General features: G+C 36.7%; 1 protein-coding gene across 2 annotated transcripts; it reads left to right on the top strand.

Moving 5' to 3' along the window:
* Positions 1-4,473: 4,473 nt before the first annotated feature.
* Positions 4,474-25,109, top strand: LOC121876314 (syntaxin-7-like). Of its 2 annotated transcripts, XM_042381369.1 has the most exons (9): positions 4,474-4,602; positions 7,051-7,164; positions 8,011-8,080; positions 9,883-10,027; positions 10,421-10,517; positions 11,736-11,884; positions 12,110-12,265; positions 16,378-16,477; positions 18,688-25,109. In XM_042381369.1, the coding sequence occupies exons 2-8, from the start codon at positions 7,062-7,064 to the stop codon at positions 16,474-16,476; spliced, it is 819 nt and encodes a 272-aa protein (XP_042237303.1). In that variant the 5' UTR covers positions 4,474-4,602; positions 7,051-7,061; the 3' UTR covers position 16,477; positions 18,688-25,109. The 2 variants fall into 2 exon arrangements, with proteins under 2 accessions (XP_042237303.1, XP_042237304.1); XM_042381370.1 differs by lacking the exon at positions 16,378-16,477.
* The last annotated feature ends 1,053 nt before the right edge of the window (positions 25,110-26,162 follow it).

Raw genomic sequence — 26,162 nt, 5'->3', positions numbered from 1 at the left:
GCCATAAACCTTTTAAACCTCAGCCACTACGCTAACCAACTTATCCGGTAACGTTATAATTACTGGAGCGAATAAAAATCTATTGGGAGGTGAATTAGTACTTGACGTAGTGGTCGTTTATCCACAGTTACAGTTTGTTGTATGAACGTGTATGTTGCTCCTGTTGTATGAACGTGTATGTTGCTCCTGTTGTAAGGACGTGTATGTTGCTCCTGTTGTATGAACGTGTATGTTGCTCCTGTTGTAAGGACGTGTATGTTGCTCCTGTTGTATGTGGTTGTATGTACCCTGTTGGTGTATGTTGTACAGTATGTACTGAATGTGTTGAATGGTGACAAACGCGACAACTTAATACTGCTCATGTTGACAAATTTTCTTGGCAGATAAAACAACAATAGAGTAACGAGAAAGCATTTTATAAGAAATGTGTATACACCAACTGTTTTTGTTTTCCCACGTCGAACTGCGCCCCCAGTTTACTGTGATAATATACCATAGGCACTCATGTACTGTAGCTGTTATATTCTGCTAACATTGGTGGTTTTTGCAGTCACACTCATATTTATTGTTCCTGGCCATTAACAGAAACCTGGTTTGGTTTTCGCGCTGTGGTCTGTTTCATGGAAGATTGTTTAATATTCCTATACATTATTCAACCTTTACTTCTCATGATTTATATATTCTTTAGATTTAGAATTTTACATCTAGACAGGGTCGCAATTTGCGTCATTTTATACATAGCTTTCTCCTTGGTCTATAATACACTTCTTAATTCAGACATAGATATTCGAGCAATTATCGAGATATGTTGTATCTCAAACGCCGAGATTAATACTACACTTATTTGTGTGTGTGATGAGCACATATGATTCCCAATTCAGATGTACTTTCTACTTGCATGTAAGACATTATAATGTACATTGTACTTCGTCTGAACGATGCATATTATCAAATGTTTATCTGGACTCGTTATTCTCTCTCTTATGGGTGACGGCGACACACCACCAGTCCTTGTTCAGTGGCTCAGGTGACAAGGAGTTGATGAAGGGTGGTACTCCAGCCACTGCTTCAGGGCCACATCCCAGGGCCGACTTGGTCACCTAAACAATTCTCTTTGCCTAATTATATTGACTGTGTGTAAATATTGTGTAATAAATTTTATTTGTGATCTTTTGTAAATATCTGCATCTATCTCTTGAGGCAAATAGTTAACAACAGAAACGTATCGTTAAGATGTAAAGGAAAAAACGATGTGTTTAGGTTAATAACTTTATGGCAACAAGTATAATATCACCTTATCCAAAATCCTGTGCAGGTGTTCGAGAAATGAACAAATACTGTAGTATAAAGTTGAGAGAAATCAACACAAGCTCTACTTTTTTAACATTATGATAATTCTGGTCCGGCTTTCCTAGTAAGCCACACCTGTTAACGAACCGCCAGCAGTAGGTGTTAACAGTTAACTGCATAACCAAATGAATATCTAAATATTTTCGAATCAGATAAATACATTCATCATCAAAGAAGTACCATGAATCGTACTGCAAGATTTTCCATGAAGTTAAGAGTATTTCTGTCATCTTATGTGTCTGGCTTAGTAGTCAAACTTGTGAATTTGTACAGGTGTACAGTAAAAAAAGAAAATACTTCTCTTTCGACACAGCGGAGGACTTGTGGGGAGAACAGTAGTGATTGTTGGGTGTCAGGTGAAGTTTTCCTTCTTCAACTCATTGCATTCCTGCTAATATAATGTATTCATATGTATTGTACTTATATATTAAAGTTACTTGTATATTTTACAATGATATTATGTAAACAAGACTGTGAGTTTCTTTAGCCCTTGTTTTACTATCAATAACATTAATAACAATGACTACGTGAGTGTCCTCTTGAAGAACTTGACACTATAACAAACAGACTCAAGTTGGAAGTCAGTCACCTCCAAATTGAACTCGACCTTAGCAAAGAGAATATTCATGATTAATTTAAAAATTCTAGTCCTAATTCATCCTCATGCAGAATAATAAAGAGCAAGGACGTTATCCAGAGGAAAGCTGCTCGTATCATCCTTGGGGCTCCTCAGTGGACACGCTCTACTTCTCTATATACCAAACTTGTTCAAGAAACAAAGACAATGAATCAAACTAATTAAGTCACCCGGATCAGAGAATCTAACCTGGAGAGAAGATGCTGTCATCCACCATGTAGAGGAACACTATAGTCGGAGAATGTACAAGTATATGCTATTACAGATAACTTACACCATTCCCAGATAGACGATGGGCAATTGAACCTCGCCTAACCTAACCGTCTCAGTGGGATGTCAGAAATCACCTAAAAAGCTTGGTTTTCCCCCTTACAGGATCGTGTCCAGGAGTTTTACCTAAAAAGTACCGTTTCCATTCTACGGGATCCTCGGGGCAACTATGTCCAAGCCAACTTGACTCCTACTGTCCGAGGCCGACCTCCACCTAGAAGACAGTGGCGAGGGTCACTCATCCGAGCCCTTCAGGAAAACGACCTCCTGCCTGATATTGTTGTCACCCCTGCTGTTGGTTCGTCTCCTTCTCCCTGACTGGATTTTCAACCTGAAGTGAATACCCTCAGTGGACCGCTCCCGAAATCCCACGTGAACCCTGTTATTCTCTGCAAATACCACCTCTCCAGGATCGCCCACTGGTCCCCAGGTAGGGTCGTCCTCTACACTGATGGTTCTGTTGACCTCACTGCAAGTCGGGCCGGGGCTGGTGTCTACATCTCCTGTCCGGATGCCCCTGAACCTATCAAACTTTCTCTCAGAGTTTCTGACGGGGCATCCTCCACTCAGGCGGACCTAATAGCCCTCCTTGCTGCCCTTCTCGCTGAGGAAGAAGCAGATGGTTTCTGCCCCTTGCTTGTCTGCTGCGATTCCAGGTCTGCTCTCGACGGGATCGCATTTGGATCAGGGGAAAATAAGGACCTCATCCTCCGAATACGAGGGTTAACATCCACACTTCAGGATGCAGGCCGTCCTGTGACATTCCTATGGATACCTAGTCATGCCGGTATCTTGGGGAATGAGGGCAGCAGATGGCCTTGCCAAGACTGGCTGTAACAAAGCCACACCTGACTACGTTGTTCCTCGAACACTTTTACAGCTAAGGACCCAAATTAGCCGCAAACAAAGAGCAGCTCGGGAAGCAGCCATCCCCCTGGACTCCCCGCCCACCTGGTATGATGTGCCCCGTAAACTTCCTGACCTCTCCTATGTCTATGGGAAAGGGTCACTGAAAAGGGACGTGATTGCTGCCCGTATCATCATTGGGTATGACTTTGCTTGGGAGATTGGTATCCCCGCATCCCCTGAGCAACGCTCTTGTGCATTATGCAGAAGACCCGACAGCCGCACCCTTATCCACTACCTCCTAAGATGTCCCCACACACAACGCTTCCGTGACGCCTGCTGGACCACCACTCCACGACCCCCTGACGGAGACACGATGATCCTCCCCATACTGGCCAGATATTTTGTAAATAATATTGATTATGTGTTAAAGGAAAATCCTTCCTTCCTTAGGCTTTAGTAAGCACCTTTATAATATTTATATATACTTGTGACACTTGCCAGATGCTTCTGGTGTTATTGTACAGGGGTACCCAGTGACAGCACTAGGATCCCGCTTCCTCTATCAAGGAATAAATTTTAAAATTGAAAAAAAAATGAATTGAGCAAGGTCGGAGTTACGTGCATCATGTATTTTATCTTGTCGACTCATAATACTGATTGGCTGGTGACTGGTGAGTAACCTTTATCAAGTCATACAACAAACATAGCAGTTCAAGGTGTTAGGTTAGGACCGTTAGGTTTTAAGTTCATAAATACAATAGCCAGGATTCTTTACAACAAAACTTCCTCCTAAATTTCACATGGAAGCAAAAATTAATATCTTGTTATAATTATCACCATTTATCAGGAAAAAAACAGTCGTTCGAGTGGTTGGTCTGTTCTTTGTTACTGTATTAATTTCTTCTATTAATTAACAAATGTGAAAATGTTTGACACTTGACACGAAACGATAATAATATTGATGGAAGTTATATGTGAGAAAATTACAACAAAACTCAGCAATATGGAAATAAAAATAATATCAACATTAGGGCGAACACAATGCTATATGCCACGGTAGGTTGCCAGATGGATAACAATAGTCCTCTATATGCAATAATGCAGCACAATACTCAACGTGATTAAAAATATATACATATACCAATATAAATTTAGATGTATTTTTATCATTGTATATATATTATTTTTTTTCAAATTACACATAATTTGGCACATAAATAATACCAAAATGGTTCCCTTCCATTGATCCTTAAATAATAATATTCGTGATTTACTGAGAGGTTGATTACTAAAATTTATCTAAAATATATTATTTCCTTCAAGATAACCAAGCAATATAAGTTAGATACTATTTCCTTTATATATGACCTGGCATTTGTGATTAAACGATAATATGAGTATGAGAGACGAGAGCATCAGCTGTGACACATTACAGGAGGAGCTGCTGTAGTCACCTGACTCTGACAGCTGTACCGCTAAGCTGTAATATCTAAAAGGTATGTGAACAGGTACAATATATCGTCTTCTACATGTACCATAGATAGTTATAGCAATGGATATAACTACGGAACAAGGAAATGAGGCAGCAAGTGAAGGAAAGTGGGTGTAACGTAATGGTGATTATTTTCTTAATTAGAGGTAAAAATATAAGTAGCCGAGGCTGTTAGGGGTCATGGTCCTCAAAGCTATGTAATGTGAACGACTCATATGACAGTTAAGTAAATTATTTCAATTTTGAGAAGTAAACATCGGGTTTTTATTTGTGTTCAGAAAGATTAATTTAACTTAGTCACGTCACGTTATTTATGTGTTAATATGTAAAATAGTCACATTTATTATCCTCACTTTATCTATGGTAAGTTTGTTATCTTTGGGTTGTTATAACTACAGGATTGTTTATTTTACTATAATGCTGTGGGCTATTGTCCTGTTAACATTATACTGGTTGTTATTTTATTATTATATTTTGGGTTATTAATCTGTGATAACTGAAGAACTATGGAGTTTGATTATATTTATACTGAACATCATAATTTGACTACTGACAAGTCTTACACTCAACAAATTCTTCCATCAATTTCATTCAGTTGTGAAGTAAGAATATGACCATTGTATTTGTTACTGATGTTTATGACTCACTACTGTGACTGTGCTATGCTAATGACAATGGTTTCCTATAAAGTGGACTGGACTCGAAGATGAGGGAAATATGGGGTTAAAATACTAATAAACAACAATTAACCTTTGAGAACCTAACCTAAAATATTACCATATCTAGACGTCTTTTGTAATTTAGGAAAGGTTAGGTCAGGTTCTCATTTTTATTTTTTATGGGGATTAGCCAATGTTATTGCAGCTTCAGCCCCCAACACGGTTAAAGCAATTTTTTGGGGGGGTGGGCGGTGATAACTTGGTAACCACTCATCTGCGACGGAAATGAAGGTAAAATTTGTATATAATCAGACCAAATATCATGGGACAAACCAAAATTTATGGTCGAACAGTAGTGGGGCTGAAACTGCAAATTTACTGATTAGCCCATCCAAGCAGAGGCCACAAGAAAAAGCTATTTTAATTATTAATGGTATCCCATTATGGTAGCTAGCAAATTTTTACCATCTATAATATTAATGTGTGCATTCTATATATATATACACCCCAGTATTCAAACTTTTAAATTTTAATCAGTAATAGTAGGACAATATCCATTAGATTGTCCCAAATTAATTTCAAATAAATAAATTAATAAATTTCAAGTGTACTCTATAATTAAACATCACACACATAAATATCCCTTATACTGTACATGTTGCGAATTCACACTAGCCCAATCGTATTGAAAATTCCCAATTGAAGCGTTCCGTCACTTACCCTCGCTCGGTCGCTGGGAAGCATTTATCAACAGTTGAAATGAAAACATGGTGTCCTTGGAAGGATGGAGATGCAGCATCCTCATTTGCAGTAAAAATTTGTAAAAAAGCAAAATGTACAAAAGATGCAATTCCTCCATATGATTTTGGTTATTTCTTGAGGTAAGAAATAAGTTTTCTTCTCTAGAGATTTTTTGCTAGGTAGTTGGTTCACCTGGACTCTTCTCCTAGACTATTACCTCTCTTTTTAACCTTTTTGCTCGTGGAAGTTTCCCTAAGCCAAATAATATTGTCTGGCAATAGCCAGAATACATTTCCAAAGTTCAACAATTGGCAGGAAAGGGTTAAGGAATACTATCCAATAGTAGTGTTAATCCTAAAATACATTTCTACCCAAACTCTAATTCAACATTCGTAGGTTTGTACAGTATAGTATTCTGTACCTCACAGCTTAATGTGCACTGTGGGATGTACCGGTACTTAATTTTATATTTAAGACAACATATTTCTCTCCTGAAGAAAATCATAATAATGATGAGGAATTGCAATATTTTTATTATTGTTTTTCTAGAGTACAGTACAGTTCAGTATATAACTTTTATGAATAATTGGTGAATGGATATCCACCATGTCCAGTGAACACCATTTCTGGCACTTGATCTGTTAAGAAGCTCTTCCCAGTGACTGACAGTGTTAACATCAGTCTGATGGTTCATACTGTACAGTACAGTACAGTATATGTAGATCCTTCAGCTTACTTAAACTGTACGTCAAGGTTCCATCCACCTTCACATTGAGTGATAGCTTGTAGCTTCAGGTTCACACCTCATTGCATGTTTTAAAGAAGAAAACTTTTGTGTTTCTCGTGGTAATTTGAGTACATTCGGTAATATAGTACAGTACAGTAATAAGTTTTAATATAGTAATTGAAAGTGACCTTTCTAATATGTTTTTATAATATTTTGGTCTTATGTGTATTGTGTTTCCGGAGTGAGGGAACTTTGACTGCTTGTTTTCAACTGTCTCTCCTACTCCTGTTAGTGATCATATTCATTTATCTTTTTTTTTTTTAAGGGTTGTGTAATATGGATGGCATGTCGTCGTACCAGAGCAGTGGCACCCGTAATGGGGACCTCCAGAAATATTCACACAGCATTGGTTCAAATATACAAAAAATTTCTCAAAATGGTAAGTACAGGTATATATAGTACTGTGCTGTTTAAAGCTAAACTGACGACTGAATCACATATAACGTACTACAGTACAGTACTGTATATGGAGAGGAAATTCCATTATATCGAGGATCCGTTAGAAGTGAAAGCCTCCACCTAACAGATTATATGGAAAGGCAAGTCAGTTATATGGAGGTTTAACTGTATTATAAATTGATTCATGTTATTTAAGCAGTTATACCATGTTGACCTGGAAGCAGATAATTATTGTGATGTCAGGTGTTTGTATAGTACGTACTCACTGATCTCTGTAAGAACGGGGGAGGAGGTGCTACAATATTTTACCGTGTGCTGTTTAAGTTGAGTCAACAATGTTGATTCTCCTCTAATAATTGCTTCATGTGTCTTTAAGTCTTCATCTGTTTGCATCCACTAACCTGCCAAGAGTGGTTAAATCATTTTAAATGACCTGGTTAGCAGCACCTTGCATGGTGTACAGTATTGTTGAATAATGTACAGATCATTACATGTACTGTTAGAGGATTTAGGTGAACTGTACATCCATGGGTGCAGAGGTTGAGGAAGGGTTGTTTGTACAGTATAGTATAAATAGACTAACAATGGGGGGTAGCCGGAGGACTTCAGGCCCCTGTAGTAAGCTGCATTACACTCTATTGCATTAGCTACTTTGTTTCAACCATTGCCCCCCCTGCAAAAAAAAAATAATAATAATAATAATAAATTTTAAGACCAGTCTTCTAATTATACCAAATCTTGTAAATATTTACTATTTTAGGACTTACAATAATTCAATCAGCTTTATAGTGGTGTGCCTTTTGTAACACTTCATGAATTATTTCAGTAAAGTCTATGCAGCAGCTTGTGAACCAGCTGGGCACGGATCAGGATAATCAACAACTACGAGCTCAGCTGTAAGTACATTTTATAGTCACGGGTCTTCCACCCTCAATAGAGCGTATTGTACAGTACCGTACCTCAAGGCCAGTCACGTCATTAAACTAAGTACAGTATAACAATTTATGCAAGACACAGAGAGGAATTATCTCCCATCAGAAACATCCATTACTCCCTTACTTATAATTGTTTCCTTTTACATTAATGACAATGATCAGTTGAGAAGTGGACGGGCTGGTGGTGCCACTTTAACACACATATTCTGGCCTCTGTAATTGTACACATTCCTAAAACTGCTGATGTCATGTATGTCTTATGATGGTTTGTGGTACATATGATATGGTGATATTTTCTCTTAATTTATCAATCTCATATTTTTGATTGGTGAATATTCATTGTGTATAATTTTGTTGTTATTTATAAAATTATATTTGTCAAAAAGTATTGGTGTGTGTTGACCTGTGGTGTGTGTTGACCTGTGGTGTGTGTTGACCTGTGGTGTGTGTTGACCTGTGGTGTGTGTTGACCTGTGGTGTGTGTTGACCTGTGGTGTGTGTTGACCTGTGGTGTGTCCTGTGACCTGTGGTGTGTGTTGACCTGTGGTGTGTGTCTTGACCTGTGGTGTGTGTCTTGACCTGTGGTGTGTGTCTTGACCTGTGGTGTGTGTTGACCTGTGGTGTGTGTTGACCTGTGGTGTGTGTCTTGACCTGTGGTGTGTGTTGACCTGTGGTGTGTGTCTTGACCTGTGGTGTGTGTTGACCTGTGGTGTGTGTCTTGACCTACACTGACAGCACCATCATTTGTTGGTCAGTTGTTATTCTTGTTGACCATTATGAGCACCAACTTGTTATACTGTAGAATAAGATTTGAAAGTTCTGTTTGTTTTATTGGTATGAATGTTTGAAGGAATAAGTAAAAATGTTTGAAGAAATAAGTAAATTAAAAGAAAAACTGATATAGTTGTGTGGGAAGCCGACCACCTGACAGTTTATAGCGGTGAAGAACATCCTCCCTGTTCAGGCCGATGGTCACATGTGATGCAGAAGCTATCAATGCATTGTGCTTTGAGATATAACTTCCTTCTTTAAGCAGTTTATTTTTTATTCCAACATCACATCACTGAAAACATTTGATCTACGTAGACAAATCTTTTTTTTTTTCTAAAACATTCGTGCTCTTCAATTTTTTTAGCCTGTTAATTTGCTTATTGGAATTTTAACATTTATATCTTTCATGAATATTGAAAAAAGTAATATTTTGACAGTTGCTACACTTCCCTAATCTATATTATACTCTACTACTGTTTAAGAGGCTGCTAGACAACATTTGTTCTGGGGGAACCAATAAACTAATCCTTTATTTCTGTTACTTTGTTCCACTCACGTCAAAGAAACAGCGGAGCTTCTGCAGTGGAACCTTCATTTAACGGACATTAATCTAACGGGTATAGTCCGTTATATGGAGGTTTGACACACATAATGGACTGTGCTCTGACATAATGTAGTTTATTACGTATATGGAGGTTTGACACACATAATGGACTGTGCTCTGACATAATGTAGTTTATTACGTATATGGAGGTTTGACACACATAATGGACTGTGCTCTGACATAATGTAGTTTATTACGTATATGGAGGTTTCATTATCTAACAAACCTCAATATAATGGACTACCGAACACTCCCATACAGTATAGTCCGTTAAATAGAGGTCTCGCTTTATATCCCACAAACCATACGTTTTACCCATTAAATAAGAAATACTTATAAAAATGAGTACAAGATAATTTCCCTTCTAATAATTCTATACTATTTATAGGCACCAGGTTCAACACTACACAGGAGGCTTGGCCAAGGACACCACTGTCGAACTACGGACATTCCAGTCGTTAACAGTTCCACAAGGCCAGGATGCTCGAACTTGGCACATGCAGACGGAGCGGCTTACTCGGGAATTCTCTCAGGTATGGCAAAGTGATACAAAACTTCACTTAAGCTTCACATTTTTAATATTCGTGTAACGTTTGTGGTAAAAATTAGTTTTCCTACTTGTTGCTTTTTTGCCCCAACGTGATTAAAATTTTTTGCATGGGTACAGGGAAACCTCTATTTAATGGCCTTTATGGACAGGAGAATCCGTTATGCCGAGGGTCCGTTAGATGTGAAACCCCCATCTAATGGATTATATGGAGAAAGAAGTCCATTATATGGAGGTTTCACTGTATATACAATGATTGTCTTGCTTGTGATTGCAGAAGTAAAGTCTTCTCTATAAATACATTTTATGTGACATAGTGGAGCTAGAGTTTATACTATAGCATAAAGCCCTTAATATCTACTTAAATATTTCTTTTTAGGCGCTCAATGACTTCCAAAGTGCTCAGCGCCAGGCAGCAGCAAAAGAGAAGGAAGCGCTCAAGAAAGCCCGAGCTGATTCTGACGCTCATTTCTTTGGTTAGTGCAGTACAGTATAGAGATTATCAACTGAAGCATTTTTAAAGATTTAGGAGAATAGAATTGATTATCTGTAGTAAAATTTATTGACAATTCTAGTTGTATTTTTATATATTTTACATGGTTTCTGGAATGATATTGTTTGTATGGAATAGTTAACATGAGCCCAGTGAGATGCTACCTGGCTTTACATGTACTGGCCAATGCCAATCGGTACAGTTAACTACTAAAGTCCATTCACCTCTTCCCCTGAACCACGAACCCTGAGATTCCGACTCTTGAACCCGAAGCAGAAGACCGACATAATATTCTGTGCATAAATACTTTGGATTCACAAATTTGAATATCGGGGTTCGTGGTTCAGGGGAAGAGGTGAATGGACTTTAGTAGTTGACTGTACAGTACAAGATACATATCCAAATGCTGGATAAGACAAAATTTAATTCAATTCATGGAAGATAAATGAGGGGTTTGGTGGTGGAAGTTTAGCTTAAATTAGCTCTTTTGATTCATTACCAGTAGTTTCACCTCATACACACACACACACACACACACACACACACACCAATCTTAGCTCCAGCATAAGCAACTTCATTTCAGTATATTTTTGTACTATCACTGTATTGTCTCTGGTGTGCACCCATATATACTGTATGTAAGGTGGATCAGGGGGAAGCAGAGGTCTCACAAAAAATGAGAAAAATTGGTCAGGAGAAAAATGCCAAAAAGGTGAATAAACCCAGAATGTGAAAGGAAAGGTCTGCAACAAATAAGAATCACAAAAAAAAAATTCTATATCCAGTGTGCATATAAAATACTGTACTCGTATTCATAGGTAAATTAAGTAATTAATTTCCACACCTTATGTGATTTCAGGCTCACTCCACCACTTTCTTTTAGTTGTCATTTTATATCTTGTCATGAATACATTTTGCAGTGGCATTGTCTGCGACATTATCGGATAAGCATTCACTTAGGCAAATGTTTTGATCATTTTTTTCCTTGGCCTTTTGCACCTGAAGTTATGGAGATGGTTAGTCATTGGAATGTTTGAACAAGATTCTTAATTTGCCACACTATTTGGGGAATATAGGAAAAAGCTTTTATGATTAAGGTGTACAATATGGAGGCCTTCTTGAATGATTTCCCTAATATTTCGGTTATATTGATCCTCCAAATCATACTGGCATGGAGACTAACAAAGATCTTTTAATACAGATGATCCTAGCCATGGAGCGGCCTTGTTGGACCTGGGAGAATCGGGCAACAGAGGGCGGACACAGCAGTCACAAATGCAGATTCAGATGGAACAAGAGCAAGAAATACAGGCACTTCAGGAGAGAGAAACACAGATACGTCAGTTAGAGGTACGGTGTAAATGTTTGGTCTTCACCTGTGTAAGGAATTACTGTGTAGAGTTGTCTAACCATCTAATTGCTCGATAATTCTTGTTAACTCGATCATAAATCAGTTTTCCTTCTGCTGATGAACGTGATGTTGTGGAGATCTTGCTCTGTTACCATCTGTCCAGTGTCAAGTGTTGACTGTTTTATAGTTTACTTTTTTACACACAACTTTTTTCCTTGTTTCAGTCTGACATTATGGACGTTAATCAAATCTTCAAAGATTTAGCAACAATGGTTCATGAGCAAGGAGAGATTGTTGACTCAATTGAGGCTAATGTTGAAGCTGCTCAGGTCCACGTCTCCCAAGCCTCTACGCAGCTCTCACAGGCTAGGCAGTATCAGGTATGTCTTACTTTATATATAGTATATATAAGTGACATCTCTGTTAGCTGGAACAATTGGTGCAGAGCACTTCCAAGAATGAGAGATTTCCAGGTAACGAGACAACTATCTCAAAGCTGGAAAAAAAACCCTCATCCCCGGAATTTCCGGGTAACAGAAAAATGTTCTCGGAATTTAAAACAAAATTGCCTAATTTTCATCTCTCAAACCCAGAAAAACTCTCCCATCCCTGGAAATTTCTGGGATAATCCGGGTACTGGGAAAATGTGTCCCTCGGAAAATCGTTCCCAAGGCCTGAATTTTCCAAAAATTTTGGCTTTGGAAACGATTTTCCGAGAAAATTTAAATTCCGGATATCAGAGTTTTGGTTAAGAGGGATTCCACCTAAGAGAGATATATATATATATCTTGATAAAATCACATGGGGAAAGGGAAACAACGGAACACCTTAGCTAAGGTGCTCCGTTGTTTCCCTTTTCCCCGTGTGATTTTATCAAGATTTATCTTATCCACGTTTTCATTGTGGATCTACATGAAATATATATATATATATATATATATATATATATATATATATATATATATATATATATATATATATATATATATATATATATATATATATATATATATATATATATATATATATATATATATATATATATATATATATATATATATATATATATATATATATATATATATATATATATATATATATATATATATATATAGTGTGCAAGAATATCTGTATGTACTCTGTATAACATAAATATCATAAATGTTGTAAATAATAAATGTGATGCTTGAAGTCTGAATGTACAGTACAGTTGGGGGAAAATATTCTGCCTCTCCCAGGGGTTTGGCTCATTGCTCTCAGAAGCGTGACTAAAGCTCTTGAAGAAAACATTGCTTCATTAGTTCATAGATTTGGTTTGATGCTGTTTCACTGTTTGAGGAGCCATTTATATTATACTGATCCAGTCTGGGCATTGTAACCTGTTATTAGAGTGAGTCAGTGTTTCTTGCCAGGGCAAACTAATCTGGTGCTGATCAGCAAGAATTATCACAGGTCATTTACCTCCTCCACTTGGTTATAAAATGTGATTTCTCACTTCAATCTTCCATATTTATTGTGCCATAAAAGTAGAGTTCTACAAACACCATTCTTTTCAAATTTGCTTACTAAACTCATATCAGAGGTTCATGTGAATGGTGAGACTTGGAATATCTTTTTTATGTTTGTTTTAGTGAGAATGTTTGTGCGTTGGAATACAGCATAATGACTTGAAGTATTAGAAGGCCAGTCATTGTTCAATGATACACTTGTTTATGTTAGAGCATGGTTATAGTGTGCATGTACAGTACAGTACCTTAATTGTATACGTCTCTTGCTTACCGCCCGCCCTCTGTCTTGTGGTTCCTGTTAATGCATAAGGTGTTGTAGGAGGTTCTGAACAGTAGATTGTGCCCTAATTGACAGGTGGGAGCTGATATAACAGTTACCCAACCTTCCCTACGTGTTGCAAGTCTTGTTTAACCCATCGGTGTTGATTTAACCCTTCAGGATACAAAAGGTTAAAATGAACTAATTGTGAGGGAGCTTAGACTTTTCCTCTCAACTTAAGCAACTGACTTCCTCACTGTCTTGTTTATAGGGGCTGCAGTTGAGCTGTGAGAAATTCTGTATGAATTGTTCCAGTTTTACAGGAATTCTGGTTCACAGCCTAGTAGTCATAGAAGTGGAGGCTTTCTGGAAACCCACAAGCTTGACAGTACAGAACATGGGTTCACCTGATCCTTGTGCCTCAGTTCAGTAAAAATGTATACCGTACATTGCTTGATAACCCAGCATTTTGCATTTGTCAGATATGTATGTGTACAGCCTGACCATTGAATGGTTTTTTTTTTTAGCTTATGTAGTATCTGTTCAGCTTGTGTGTGTTACATATGATAAGTGATAGAATTTATTGTACTTGGTGGGGAACTGAGCATTGCCTAGGTTTGTTTAGGAGCAGCTCTTGGCCTATGACTATAACTACACTTTCATCTACACTACATTAACTATACTACATCCTCTACATCCCACAGTCATTTGTGTGTCCCTCAGACCACTGGTGGATCATGGGAGCTGGTGGTGGCTGGCCCTCCTAGTCTGTGATTAGCATCACTGATAGTTATACAGTTTGTCTGTGTGTATGAATGTGAAATGTTTGCATATTCCTAGATTGAGATATTTTAACTATCAAAGTTTTTCAAACAATGTTTTGGCAATGACTGATGTGCTGGGGGGTCAGCCCATATGGGGCCAACCCCCTATCATACTATCACTTTTAGGTGAAGGTCAGCCACTAGACTGAGTCAACAATACTGGACCTGTACTACCATTTTTAGAGGTGGGATCAGGCCCTGTGGCACCAAACCCCTCAATTTACATGTGTTTTTTATAAGGGGGGTTCACCTTTGGGAATAGGGATTGGCGCCAACTCAAAATTACGCCCTTGGGATGCTTCTGGGGTACTTGCACATCTCCAGACCAAATTTCAGTTCTCTATTATCAAAACAGCAGTCTTTTTAAAAATACTGTACGTGCATATTTAATTGATACTGACACGAGATAAAGAAAATGAAGTATCAAGCTGAAATAACGAGGGTTTACTGTACACTATAGGAGTATATAGTAAATGTACAGTGGACACTTGACCACCTAACCTTTCTCTTGTTCCAATATCCAGTCTTACCACTGAGTTACCATAATGTTTGCTCAGCAGGTATTGTATTGATGTTATTTTTGTCAGAACTTAATTTCTGATGAATGTGAGAACCTTCCTAACATGTAATTGTCTGGTACCGTAATTTTACCATACACTACTGTGCTAATATATATACTGTACAGTACAGTATATGGGTAGTTACAACTTGGCTATCCTGTGAACTAGCCTGGGCTTGTCCTTAGTAGCACATTATTAAGATGTTCATTATCAAGAGTCTCTGGATAACCAATGCTTTAACGACTACCAAAATAACTTGTACATTAACAGGAGCCGTCTGTTCACACACTCGGCAAGAAAATAAGTCATTCAGGAGCAATCCCTTGTACTGTATCTGCTGCGTGTATGTGTGTGTGGTAAAGAAAATCTAAATGTTCTACAGTCAAATGATTAAAGAAACTAGAATAATTATGTACAAGTACTGTATTAATAATTCATTTTGTTATGTTTCAGAGCTTAGCTACTCAATACTATAGGCTATTTTGCTTATTGAATATTATTTTGCATTACACAGTCTAGTAACTTTGTCTTTTGTTGATGCACTATTTATATATTATGTACAGTGAACTCCTCAATTAATGAAGCTAAGATAATTTTTATTCCAAATGACATACAGTACAGTACTGTATTGTATATGCATGGCCTGAGGAACACTCACAGTAACTATGTCTGTATTTTACATGTACAGTCAACTACTATAGTCTGTTCTCCTCATCCCCTGAACCCCAAGATTTAGACTCGTGAATTCGAAGCAGTAGACTGATACATTATTTTGTCCATAAATGTTTCAGATTCATGAGTCTGAATCTAGGGGTTCAGGGAGATACAGTAGGTGAATGGATTTTAGAGCAGTAGTTGACTGTACAGTAATATGTTTAAACACAAAAGTTATATCCTGTATTGTGGTCCTAACTGTAATGTTTGTTAGTAATTTTTTTATAAATTTAGTTTCTGCAGTTTTATTGCCCATAACAAAATATTATACTGGTACTGTACCATTCTGTGACACTTGGTTCATCATCCAACTGTTGTCTTTGGGAAATTAAATAATAATCCAACATTGATTTTTGGAAGTTTCTTTCATATGCAATTATAAATAAGATATTAGTATTGCTATACCCTGTATTTCTAATTCAAAATATTCATCTAGAATGAACTAATTTTCAAATGAGTGTACAGGTAATTAACAAAAAATCTTGTCGTTATGTATTGTTAATTGCAGAGTTTACTGTCATTAGTAAATTTTTATTTATTTATTTTTTTACCATTATACAAAATTAGAATGCTAAACAACCACACAATTATTTTAATTTGACATTTCTCTTTTTTTTTTTTTTGTAGAACAAAGCTCGTAGAAAGAAGATATGCCTCTTTGGTATTGGTATAGTACTGTTGGCCATAGTTATTGGGCTTATTGCTTGGTCTGCCTCTTCAAGTTAAGGTGAGTTATTAGTGCTCAATACCAGTGACTATGTTTATATAAAGGACTGTGTGTGTGTGCATGACAGAGAGAGAGTGTGTTTTGAGTTAATGTTAGCGAGTGTGTGTGGATGCGATCTCCAGCTTCAGATTTGAAGATAAAGAGCTGAAATTTGACCTGTACAGTGCAGTATATACACATGCACCCAAAATAGACTTGACGGTGAAACATTCTTATTAAAAGTCATCTGAATAGGGGGAGGTTTGGTCATTGCTGTTAGGGCCATTCCCCCACCTAAAAACGATTGTGTAGGTTGATGTAATATAGATGATATGTTGTTGTGTAGATGAGCGTACAGTAGTGAATGTAGTGTAGATCTGACATAAGGTAATCATAATCTGTAAGTGTAATTGATTATTCTTATTCAAGTAGTCAAAATCAATTACATTATTTTATTTTACATTGTAATTTTAATCAATTACACTTAAAATGTTATCATAATCATGGTTGTTTTCATGATTACATATTTCTATACCCATTATATTTCATATGAAAATGTCGCATGCTCCTTACTACTGGCATGATACCTAATTGATTCACTTGTCATCTGTGTAGTAAGATTTGTGAGCTATCAGTCAGGCTTACTACATTATACAGCTCTTAAGTCACAGTTGGTCAGTGCCAACATTTTAAAGGAGCCGAGTGGCTCTACCTCTACACTGGGGTCACCACTGGGGGATGGGAAGCAGTCAGTGTGTGACAAGATTTCCATCAATGTTGGAATACTGTTGGTGTTGGAGCACTGCAGGAGTACCATGTGTGTTGGTGTACTTGGTGAAACATTGGAAGGGTTTTTTTTTTTTGTATGCATTATGCTCACTTTAGGTTTATATTAAAGAAATAATTACACGCACATATTTAAGGTTCTGGTTTTTGCTTTACATATTTTGATATATGAATAACTTTATATTTCTTGTGGAACCTTCAATGTTTCATCAAACCAAGTATATGAGGACAGTTTTCTGCTTATAAATCTAAAAGTTTCCCTTTCTACCTTTTCAAGTTGTACACTGTAGATGAACCAACATGGTACACTTCACACAGCTTGTGAACAGAAATAGTGACCCAACTTTTCAGCAGCTACACTTATAGTCCATGTGTCTCTCCTCCCAAGATGTGAAGGAGACACAAGGGTCAGCAGTGTTTAATGGTCACTTATTAGAAAGTATTTACTGTGAAATGAGTTAAGTAATAGATACAGTATTGTACCTATAATCACACAGCAGCATTGAGCTTTCCTCTCACTACTGTGGCATGGATTCAGTCCCAGGTTATCCAGACATGGCAGGTTTACTCTGATTACTGTACTCTGGTTTTCTGCTACACTAACACTGGAAAATGAGTCATAACAAAAGAACAGATTGACTACCCAAATGATTACTAAGCTGACAAGTGATCAAACTGAAAATGTTTATAGCCAGCTGCAGTTGCCATATCTGGCTGCAACATGTTGTAGCTGTAAGATCTCACCTATACTGTATAGGCTTGTAAAGTCTGAAGCACTATAAATAAGTAGCAATTTGTATATACGAGTTGGCACATTTCTTTTCATCTTTGGGATGAGAATATGTGTCTGACAGTACAGTACAATGTAGGACCTCCAGCTCACATACAGGTAGACTTGGCTCACTGAACTTGAGTCTTATATTTGAAATGTTTTATTGCATTATTATTTTGAGATCATTGTTGTATGAATGTCATGTGATAAGGGTAGAATTGGGTCTTGGGCCACCTGGACAACCACATGGCGTTTGAGCTCGTAAATGGGGAGGTTTACCAAGAAATACTTGTGTTCAAGTGTCATTAATTGGGAGTTGGCAATGAATGGATGTGTCAACCTGTTGTGTGTTTTTGTGAGAGGATGTTACAGGTAACTCAACACTGAGGCATACTTTTGCTAATTTTTTTCTCACCAGGTTCTATTAATAAAATCAGTATGTACAGTGAAACCTCTATTTAATGGACTGTATGGAGAAGGAAGTCTATTATATCGAGGGTCCGTAAGATGCGAAGCCCCCCATCTACCGGATTATACAGAGATGCAAGTCCATTATATCGAGGGCACATCAGACCTGAAACCCACATCTAATGGATTATTTGGAGATAGAAGCACATTATAGGGAGGTTTCACTATGTAGGTACATAACACTGATGTCAGTTTCTTGTTTCAGGATAAGTCCAGACGGAAGGTAGTTCTGCTAACACTTGCCTGCCTTATGATTGCCTTGGTGATTGGTCTCATTGTATGGGCTAGCAACTGAGGCCTAATGAGCATCTTAAATTTCATGCATTTACCTGTACTGTAGGTAATGGCAGTTGAAAGACATTCTGTTCCTGTGCGTTGAGTATTGGTCTGTCCTTCACGTTTTGGTAAATTATGAAATTGTTTGTCGTCTTCTACACATTGGCAATACTGGAGATGACCGAAGTGATTTGTTTATAAAAAAAAAATTGTTGTATATATTTTTTAAAGATTTCAATCATGACTGAAATTAAGAAAAGATTACTACCGTATAATTATATTTGATGTACTGTAATGTAATGTAGTCTAACCTTTGTGATGAATTAATTGATATTATTTATTGAAAATGAAAGGCAATGAGAAAGAAAAAGAATATTTTCTTTATTGTTTTCCTTGCCACTTCTTGGAAGATGTCATCTGGGTCTTTAAAGGAATCCTAACACTATAATAATTTCACTTTCACACAATGATACAGTAACTTTCTTCATTTTTACCGAGAAAATTATTACTCAATGAACTGGATGAAATAATCTTACAAAAATATAAATTAAATTCATAAAAAATATAATAACAATATTTAAGAGATCAAGTGTTAGTCCCCCCCCAAAAAATATTGTTTGAATATATTTAGTTATTACATAGAGTGGTAACCTAGTGTAACACTCCCTCAACAGTGACATAGTAAGGTGTCTGAGCACAATTTTGAAAATAAATTTATAAGTACATGTGAGAAAAGTTTATGGTTGTGTGTACATATATGGTAATGTTTGCAGGTACAGTTTATTGTTATAACCAGCTAAGCACTCTTCCCCTCCCGTGTACTGTAGTGTTTGATTATATTATTGACTCTTGCCTTCAGTAGCAGTTTGTAGTAAGTAGGGCAAACCCATTTAAGTTATCTGTGAGTAAGAGCAGAGCAGTCTAATTCATGCCATACAAATGGAAAGATTACACTACCTTGAGCCTTTCACTCCTGGAGGGTTAAATCATTGTCCTTAAAGGTTTAAATCATCATCATCAAAGGTTTAAATCATCATCAAGGGTTTAAACCATAATCTTCAAAGGGTTGAACCATAATCATCAAATGGTAAACCATCATCCTCAAAAGCTTGAATCATTCTTCAAAGGATTAAACCATAGCCTCAAAGGGTTAAACCATCCTTAAAGGGTTCAATCATCATCATCATCATCATCATAGGGCTAAACCATAGTCTTTTAAGAATTGTAGTGTAATTTTGTGGAATGAAAAACATTAAACAGTCTGCCATTAATCTACATTTGTGATGATTAATTTTAGGGCCCCATGTTGGGGATGGCAATGACAAATATCTACAACTTTGACAACAGTGTATGTAAATGGTACAAGTATTATGACTTGTTGTACAGTCCATCAAAAAAACTATCCTCTCAGAATTGTGTTAGACGGTATGACAACGGATCAACAAGAGTCGCAGTGTTCATTCTGAAATTTATCGATCCCCCCCCCCCAAGTACGGATAGTTTTTTTATTAACTTTACATTAGTCTTGTTAAGCTTTTGAGAGACTGTGTTCAGGATACTGGTTAACATTTGAAAGATATTCTATGAGCAAATGAAACTATGCTAAGGCCTTAAAAGATTCAATTCCACAGTGATTGTGTAAGTTAGATTATGCTTTCATAGATACTGTGAGTGGGGGGGGCCCTGATGTATGTAGAAGTTTATCTATAATATGACTTGTTTGGGTGCAAAATTATGGTGTAAAATAGTGTACATGATACAAGCTATGACTAACCTTACTATAGGAGTATACAGTGGAACCTCTATTTAACGGACTATATGGAGATGAAAGTATTATATCGAGGATCCTTTAGATATGAAACACATCGGGTACTGTAGAGACATGAAGGAAGAGCACTAGTAATAGCTAGACGATGGAGAATGTTTTGCTTCTCCACAGACACCATTTAGGAAAGTGTTCACTCATGTTAAGCAAACAATAAAAGTTGAGTGTAATTAATCTAGAAAGTATATACTGTACTGTTCCTTAAGTATTATCTCTCTTTGCACCTAACACCGCTACCACCAGCTTAGGTTGATCAGGATGGAGGTGTACTTCATGTTACCCATAGTGTCCTTTGTCTTTTAATTATTAGTAGTGTTATATATATTTTTTAGGGGGGGAGGGGGTTGTAATATAGAAATTCATTTAGTTAAGGACCAAGGAATTTTAAGTTGATCTTTTCTCTGTGTCCAGTACAGGTACTGTACTTCTTTTGCTGGATACTCACTCCCCTAGTGTACAGTACAGTACTGTACTCTCGTCTGTCACCATTATTGCTGGGAATTGTCAGTTGTTACCATTTTATCCCCCTGGTGAGTCCACTGGGTACTGAATGTCGCCCCCTCCTCCCCCCACCCTTTGTGCTTTATAAAGGTAGCATCTAATGATTCTTGAAGATGCCCATTTTTTCTTAATTAGTCCCTTTATTTAAAGCAAGCTAGGCACCCCTGATGATCTCTACATCAATCACTGTTACTGCTTGTATTGTGTGCTAAAACATACAATACTGTATCTCTGTTAGCCAGAACAGCTGGTGCAGAGCACTTTTGGGAATGAGAGATTTCCGGGTAACAAGACGACTTGACGCTGGAAAAAAAATCCCTCGTCCCCGGAATTTTCCGGGTAACGGAAAAATTTTTCTCGGAAGTTCCAGAAATTGCCCATTACATCGTCTCTCAAACCCGGACTAATGCCCCTGATTTTCATCTCTCACACCCAGAAAAAATCCACCATCCCCAGAATTTTCTGGGTATTGGGAAAATTTTCTTGGATTTTTCCAGAAAATTTGCCCCTCAGAAAATCGTTCCCAAAGCCGGAATTTTCCGGAAAATTCTGGTTTCGGGAACGATTTTCCGAGAAAATTTCAATTCCGGCTATCGGAGAGTGCCGAGTTTGAGGGAGTCCAGCTAACGGAGATGTTACTGTACTATGTTTAGCTTGGATACACTGAACAGTACAGTACTATACTATACCAAAAACCAAATCTTTATAACATGGCCAAAAGCCATATTTGTTCTTAAGAATTTAAGTAATTATGCCAAAGAATTTAACTCGTAAGAATATTTTACGTAGATCCACAATGGACCATCGTTCGAGACAAATCTCTATAAAACAACACAGGAGAAGGGAAACAGAAGAGCACCTTAGCTTTCTTCTTCATTCAAGACATCTTAAGAGGCAACTGAATTTACAGGGACTGAGAGGCTCTTATCAGCCCCTGTAAGTTCATTTGCCTCTGAAGATGTCTTGAATAAAGTAAGAATATGTATGGTATTTAGGAGAGATATACCGTGTGCTGAAATTAGTGTCCTCTCGCATAATTTGGCCGCATTAAAAAAAATCTTATTTCAAAGGTTCAGGTGGGTGGTGGTGGTGTTTAACATAACTTGTCCCAACTCGTTTATAAAATTGGATATCAGTTAAATTGTAGGCTTTGAAAAGCCTAGTTTTGTGGTTGGGTTTCAGCTACAGTACTTTACATTGCTATTTCTTAAGTGGAAGAATGTCTGAGCACAATTCTGGGAAGATTTCGACTCCTGAATGAATTTAAAACTAAAGTATCTTTCTACCACCTCCCTAATGCTATTGGTTTTCATAAATCGTGAGTCACATACCAGTGCCCATGGCCCTAATTAGAGGATTTGAGTCCTGCAGGTCCATACATGTCTGAGAGCCAAGATGGGTGACTTGAGTACCATTGATTTTCTCACGAGTTAACATGATAGCAGCTGGAGGCGACATACTGTAGTGGCCTCGCGGTGATCACAAGATTGTGTCAAGGGTTGGAAGAAGTGAAGGATTCATTTCAGGTTTAACTCTTAACTCACTAGTTATTACTGCATCAAGGGATACTTTTGTAGGCTCCAAATTAATACAAGCGAGTCGTTTTTACAGCCTTTGCTGCTTCACGCCAGTGTTATCAAACCATAATATGGCGTATGATGGTGGATGCAATTTGCTGAAATCTCAGGTTTATCACCTTGACAATTGGGCATTAATTGGAATTTTAGGATTTGGTCTTTCGTGGGAAGTACTGTATTGTACTTGTGATATCTAAATATTGTGTTAATGAGTATTCCCTTCACTAATAAAGGCTCAGTTGATCGTGAACAAAATCTGATTGTTGAAAAACTGAATATCAGTTCTGTATACCATTATATATCTTATAATTTTGTTTCCAATATTAAGGCAAAACTATAAGCTATTGGAAACTAATGTCCCAACTTTCCACTTTGATAAATTTTTTGAAGAGTGTTTTCAGGCTGGTTATAAAGTTGATTTCTTTTAGTTTGTGTTGCTCAGGCAAATGTTCACTGTTTGAGGGACTTATCAAGTGTAAAATGTGTGAATACATTTTCAATTGTTTAGCCACTGTGTTGTAGACCTTTAATTTATCACATAGAAATATGATGGTACAGTAATATGTCATCGGTGTCCCAGTCATTTTGATGTATTCATACCAGTGGTGTGGCTGATGGATATGATTTTTATGATGTACTTTATTTGTATCGTCAATAATTCCACTGAAGTATTTGATGGTAATTCTGTACTAGTAATGATATTAGCTGCTAGTTGTTACAAGGATTTTATATATGACAAGTGATTTTTTCCTTGGAAATTGTGATAGTTTGTTAATACCCATACTGTACCGTACTACTTAATATACCGATGAAGTCCGTCTTAGAGAAGCCCAGTACGGTATACAGCCAACTTTACGAGGTAGACTACGGTAGGTTCTGGGTGTGTGGTGTACTGTACCTGTGGCTGTTTTGTAATCCATATATTGGGTCTTGTAACTGCAGAAGTCTCATGTGTATATCTTAAATAAATGTTAATCTTCTCTATCCATTATAGAATTTTTCTCATGGGCTTCTTCCTTGTTTAATAATTATATTTGTAAAAATCAAAATGACATGTAACTTTAATCAGAATTTTGTAAATAATGTGAGCAATATTGTATTACAGACAAATTAGTCGAAGAAGAGAGTAATAAGTCATTTCTATTTCGAAATATTATTTTCTATGTTTAGTTAATGTCAAGGATCACATAATTAGTTATCTAAAATTATAGCTACATTATTGTACTTACACACACACACTTCTGTTGTGATTTTGGTGTGTAACTTGAATTACTAAACACACCACATGCTGTATTGTAGTCCCATTGAGTCATATATATCTTTAATAGTGGAATATTAATAAAGCTTTATCTAGGGCATTGCAGGTGCTCATTTATATGTTTGTCATTACTACTTGTTCTTCAATGAAGCAAACGACCATTTAACAGCCCAAAGTTAGTAGACCAGTCAGGTAATAGTGAAATGAGCAGTTGTGATGCATTTATCACTTCCATACTCATGTTATAGAAGAGTGTTGTTCATCAAAGCATTTTCCCAGTTATTAGTAATTAAACTGAGTATAAAGTATGCACACATTGTACATACAGTATATTATAAATATCTGAACTTTTCAAGAACTTCTGTTGAGTTAGTGCAAAAAGTATATACAGGTATACATAATATATGTGTATATTTTGCACCTAAATGTGTATAGATGACTAAAGAAATACTCCATTTCTTTTAATGAAAAATATATATTCAGGGTGTATTTAAATTTTTTATACAGTACATTCCTACATGTGAAATAAATACTGTACTCTCATCACTCATTGGCTTTAGTGGTCAGCAGTGAATGTTCTTGCTGCCCCTCGGCAATATTCATATGTATAGTTAACTACTAAAAGTCCATTCGCCTCTCGTCCCGAACCACGAAAACCAAAATTCGGACTCATGAACCTGAAGCAGTTGACTGATACATAATTCTATCCATAAATGCTGCGGGGTTTGTGGTTCAGCAAGAGAGGCAAATGGTCTTAAGTAGTTGACTGTAAGTAAGTAGGCCATATGTATGGTCATGATTATCAACTTATAGCATGAAATTTTGAATTGAACATTTTTATCAAAGTGAAACTGGTAACTGAGCATTATGGATTGGGTACATTTAAGACTGCATGTTCTTCACACCACTATGGTCATATGTTAGCTAAGTGTTGTAACTGTGGAGCATTGTTATTCTATGAACACAATATAACGGGAAGTGCAGTTAAACTCATCAACTGTAAAGTAGCATTCCTTATGCTGTAAAACCTGTAATATATATTAATTAGAGCATATGTTTCCTGTACATATTATAGTATTTTATGTTTCCTCTGAGTATCACTGTTGGCTAAGTTCATTTGTATTGCATATAATAAAAGTTGGGTTGCCTCTTTATGTATCTGAGTAAATAAAATATATATTATAATAAAATATTTTCGTTTTGAGAGAACCTTCTTTTTCATGAAGGCAAATCTGTGTACAATACTTTTTTTCCCAGTGGACACCCACTGGAGGTGACCATGCCAAGGGAAGGTGGTCAGTGGCCTGTACTGGATCCCTCCATAGTTCTTGATAATTTTATTGAGGACCATTTTTGAGCCCCATACTGTTCAATATTCTACAGCTTTGGCTGCTAGATCCTTATATTCGTACTCCTGAACCTGTGCACAGGAGTACATACTGTACAGTACTGTATACTGTATTGAGACTGAACAAAACACTTTCTTAGAAATGGAAATTAATGTGTTTAACTAAAGTGCATCCAGAATAATACAAAAACACCAAAAAGTGACCCTGAAAAACCATAGGAGGAAAGTAATTAGTGTTGCAGAAGTAATAATACACTTCCAGATGTCATTTGGACAAGTAATAATAAAAATATCAAATTGTGGACAACATCCTTATGAGGTTATTTTAGTGATAAAATAATTTTTCTTTTAACATGACCTGAAATAACATTATCCTAGCATAAACAGCTGGTGTAACAAGCACCCCTTCAGCTGGTGCAACACTACCTGTCAATGGTAAATATCCGCAGCGCATCTGGAGGATAGAGGACTTGCCGTTCACATCCTCTTACAGCTACATCCTCATTCTGGAGTCTACACAATATAGATAAAAGAAAAAAATTGCGTTAAATGTTATGTGGATAGCTGATGACACAAACTTTACTGTGATATACATAGTTGGCATAAGCCGATTAGTGGCGAAGAGGATAAAAGGAAAAAAAGTACACATGAAAGTGAAAAGTTTACTATCATACTGAAGGTAACAAGTTTACTATTGTATATATGGTAATAAGTTTACTATTGTATATATGGTAACAAGTTTACTATCATATATATGGTAATAAGTTTACTATCGTATGTGTGAAGACAAATTTACTGTCGTACACAATCATTTAGGTGTCACAACTCAGAGAATATTAAACACACCTCCTCCGTCTGTTACATCCAAATGTTCCTAAACTATTATGATTTTCTA

Source organism: Homarus americanus, unplaced genomic scaffold (assembly GCF_018991925.1).
Source record: "Homarus americanus isolate GMGI-L3 unplaced genomic scaffold, GMGI_Hamer_2.0 scaffold34921, whole genome shotgun sequence".
NCBI classification, from domain to species: domain Eukaryota; kingdom Metazoa; phylum Arthropoda; class Malacostraca; order Decapoda; family Nephropidae; genus Homarus; species Homarus americanus.
Note: the sequence above shows the minus strand (reverse complement) of the source record. Positions and strands in the feature narration are given on the sequence as shown.

Coding starts and splice junctions, on each gene's coding strand:
- LOC121876314 (XM_042381369.1), top strand. CDS start 7,062: ATGGATGGCATGTCGTCGTACCAGAGCAGTGGCACCCGTAATGGGGAC. Junction 8,081..9,882: donor CAACAACTACGAGCTCAGCT/GTAAGTACATTT, acceptor TACTATTTATAG/GCACCAGGTTCAACACTACA. Junction 12,266..16,377: donor CACAGGCTAGGCAGTATCAG/GTATGTCTTACT, acceptor TTTTTTTTGTAG/AACAAAGCTCGTAGAAAGAA.